The sequence below is a fragment of the Sesamum indicum genome, linkage group LG2, assembly GCF_000512975.1.
Source record: "Sesamum indicum cultivar Zhongzhi No. 13 linkage group LG2, S_indicum_v1.0, whole genome shotgun sequence".
NCBI lineage: Eukaryota > Viridiplantae > Streptophyta > Magnoliopsida > Lamiales > Pedaliaceae > Sesamum > Sesamum indicum.
In genome coordinates this window covers 16,033,214-16,037,037 of record NC_026146.1, presented here as the reverse complement: position 1 = coordinate 16,037,037, position 3,824 = coordinate 16,033,214, and the positions used below count along the sequence as shown (strand labels likewise).

General features: G+C 37.7%; 1 protein-coding gene across 1 annotated transcript; it reads right to left on the bottom strand.

Moving 5' to 3' along the window:
• On the bottom strand, window positions 443–3,498 carry LOC105156377 (caffeoylshikimate esterase). The gene is made up of 8 exons (XM_011072491.2): window positions 2,900–3,498; window positions 2,737–2,766; window positions 2,216–2,345; window positions 1,947–2,093; window positions 1,620–1,750; window positions 1,127–1,264; window positions 829–927; window positions 443–712 (listed from the first exon to the last, which is right to left on the bottom strand). Exons 1-8 carry the CDS (start codon window positions 3,185–3,187, stop codon window positions 494–496), a joined length of 1,182 nt encoding a protein of 393 aa, XP_011070793.1. The 5' UTR covers window positions 3,188–3,498; the 3' UTR covers window positions 443–493.

The following is a 3,824-nucleotide window of genomic DNA, read 5'->3' as shown; positions in this document are numbered from 1 at the left end:
CAAGACGAAAACGACTCTTCACCTCAACAAATTTAGTGAAATTGCACAAAAGATATATACCATATCAGGCATGTAATCCCTTGTACTCAATGAACATATTAAATAATAATAAATCAAAATCAATAATCTTAAATGAGAATATATATATATATATATATATATATATTAAATAACTCAAATTAACCCAAAACATCTCAACAAAATTTTCAAAAAACCAACCTCACCAATCCGACAATACCCTCCTCAGTGTTCCTTATTACCCCTCTTCATAATTCATGCTAGTGATTTTCCATGCGATATTTTAAATGTTAGTATAGATAGAATATTTAATGAACAATTAGTGATAAAATTTTCCAACTTCGTAGCATCTTAATTTCTTAGACCAGTGAGTTTTCCACGTTAATTAAGTTAAAAAACATCAAAGTCTTTTGAAATTAAGACATCATGAGAAACAAATTTTATCTAAACGAATACAAGACCGTGGAAGAATATTCTATTTGAGAGAGGTCCTAGAATCAAGCCATGAAATAATGTCACTAAGTACAGCCAAAATTCTGTCATCAGGTTCCCCTTCTAAAATACAGTGAAAGCCTCCTTCATAGAGCTTCAGAGTCTTGTCCTTGCTCGAAGCTTTGTCGTATAGAAATTGGCTCACACGGGGATCCGTCACTTTATCAGCAGCTCCATGAAGAATCAGCATCGCAGACCCAACCTGTGATACCCTGTCAACTGTTACTAATTCTTGAAATGGAATCATCCATCATAATTCGTATACAAAACCAATGAATAATTCTGATTGATGGAGGAATCACAACGTTCTCCACTCACCTTCTCCACCTGTGATTCGATATACTTTGTAGCATTCAAGAGTTCAACAGCAGTCCTCAGTCGTGTTTGGTCCGAGTAACTGATCACATTGTATGGAGCCTAGAAAAGGGAAGTCCATTAGTTTCAACGTGAACCAAAATTCACGAAAAAGGAAGCTATGAGTTTATCTTCACTTTGTTATGTGAGAATATTCGTTATCTTAAGGGATTTTTCATTGTTAAGCCATGTTCAAGCATTGCAGTCACTGTGATTGGTTAGAATGTGATACTCATAAGGAGAAATAGGAGAAAGGGCAAACCATTTGCTTTTTCTTCAACTCTCTGAAAGCCAAATCTGCTAAATCTTTCTGGGGGACGAGCTTCGCTTGTGGCATTAGCTTAGATAGAAAGATCAGTACCTTCTGGAGTGGAACAGGGGGGGTCATTTCCTCCGAGATCTGAGTAGCAAATATGAGTTGGTGATTCATATGGATGAAATGGCAAAAGAATAAAACCCTATATGCAAAACTGCCCAGGATCTGTATTAAAAGATTTGATGGAGTAATTTGATTAATTGTTGGAAACTAGGTGGTTTCCTTATAGTTTACTACAGAAAGATCGAACAGAGTTGAAACTTGGCTAGCAGCTTCGATGCCCAGGAGAGTTGATCCAGCTATCTATGGTGAATCCAATAAATCTTCTCGTACAATAGTTAGTCTCAATGGGAATTTCAAATTAATAATCACGACATATGGTTAGTTGATTCAGACATCTATGAAGCTAAGGTAGTATGAACGAAGACGGTAGTATTACCTTACACATTGGAGCAACCAGCACTATGCCGTCCCATTCATTTGGTGTCTTAAGAAGTGCTTTGAGAGCAATTGCTCCACCCATGGACTGACCAAATAAGAAACGGGGCAGTCCTCGTATCTCTGGCCGTCCTGTGCATCATAAGACAAAACTGGTTTTTAGCGGATACTGAGCTCCAGATTGCCCGGGAAATGAAACAATGACGTAACAATAACTACAAATGAATGAACAATTTTTGTAAGTTTCAAGATTTTGAGGCATTGAAGCAAAGTGCTCAACATCATGATTTTACCGAGTATCGTCCCATCGACAATGGAGAAAGCTAACCTTTCATTATCCTGTATTGTTCAATGACATTATCGACCACGGCATCAAAAGAGGGGACATATCCATGCAATCCTTCAGAAAGACCGAAACCTGGATGGTCAATGGCGTAAACGCCATAACCCGAAGCAGCAATGTGCTTGGCAATGCCTGAAACTCAGAATTTTCATGATATAAGTCGAACGACTCTTTACATAAGTACTAACATCAAGTGGATAACTTTTTCTATGAGAAAAAAGATCGGAACCAAAGGAAATGGCGAAAAAACAAACCTTCAAAGAAGAAGGTGCAGGTATCACCATATCCATGGCAAAAGCACAACGCCCCTTTGATTCGTACACCGGGCTTTGGCAACCAGCTTTTGCAGAAAATTTCTTGTCCATTTGAATTCATTTCATACCACTACCAAAAAAGATAAGGCATTGAATCATCAAACTTTGGATCTACAAATTTCCTATTTCCACTGATAGCCCATAATGTGACACTCAGTTCAGGGGAAGATGAAAGAAAGCCCCTTGAAATTCAACTATTGTCGTACTTACCAAGATATTATTACTATTAAATTTAAATTTACACTCACTGTCATTTTTGAGGAAACTTTGTCAAAATTCATTTATCAATCCCAGAATTAACCCAAGCTAAAAGCAAGAATCAAAAGCATATGACAGAAAAAAGAAAGGAAAAAAACTTGGTATTATCATTCTTTCACAAATGTAATTCAGGAAAGGTTCTTCAAAAGATGTAAAACAATGCTAAAACAGACTATTGCTATTCCAAGCTCAGCACAACTCACCTCCTCTGTCCTGATCCCAGCTGGAGCTATCTGCTCAGCACAAGAAAGACACGGGGAAGTATAAAATTCACTCAGTAAAACATAAACAAATGAAACAGCCAAGAATTATCAGCTAAAGATATATATTTTTTTTTAGAACAAAAGATTAATTCAGGATTAATACCTTAAACAATATATGATCAAGCTGCTGCTGGACATTAGCAAAAGCCGAGCGCACTCTTCTGCGAGCAGCAGCGTGGTCCAAGTTCTGCGATGCGATCGAGTTCAGCTCATCACTGACCCCTTCGATCTTCGGCTTCTTCTGTGCCGTGACGATCACTGTCGGTCTGAATGATGGTGGTTTGGAACTCAGCTGTCGCCGGAGGGAAATGGGTCTGTAAAGATCACGGCGAAACTGGGGATATTCCGGCCGCGAGAGGGGCCGGAAAGTGGCGGTTAGAGCAAGGTCCATGGGGAATCTTGGTTCGGAAGTGGGAAGACAAGTACTAGTAGTTTCCTTTCCCAATAAAAAAGAGCGAATTCATTTCTAAAACGTGGTGGTGCGTGGATCACTGTGCAGGAAAATAAAAAATCAACGTAGTGTGTTTTGAATGTTATTTTCAGATTTGCGCCGTCCAGACGGATTTCAGTGCGAGAAGGGTTTAGAGTCAACAGGTTGTATAAACTCTTACCAGCCTATCATGGGTACCTACTCAATACCTCTCTCTCTCTCTCTCTCTCTCGTTTTTCATTTTTGTTAAGGATTTATGATGATTTTTCTGCCTGGACCCGGGTACCATTTGAACTTTTAACAAAAGGTATCCATGGACAAGAGCAAAAGACTAATTAACCAAAGGTGTATCACGCACATTATAGGCGTGGTCGTGAACGGACACAGACTTTTCCCCTCCTTCCTAGACTAATTACACCGTCCTCCTTAAAGTATTTTTTTTTTGTGTAATTATACGTTAATTATTTATAATTTAAAAATTTATATTTATTATTCCTAATATTTATTTTATTTAACAAATAGATTCATCCACTAATCAAAATTCACAAAAACTATTAATATTAAAGTTGAATAAAAATTCATATTTACTTCCTATTTA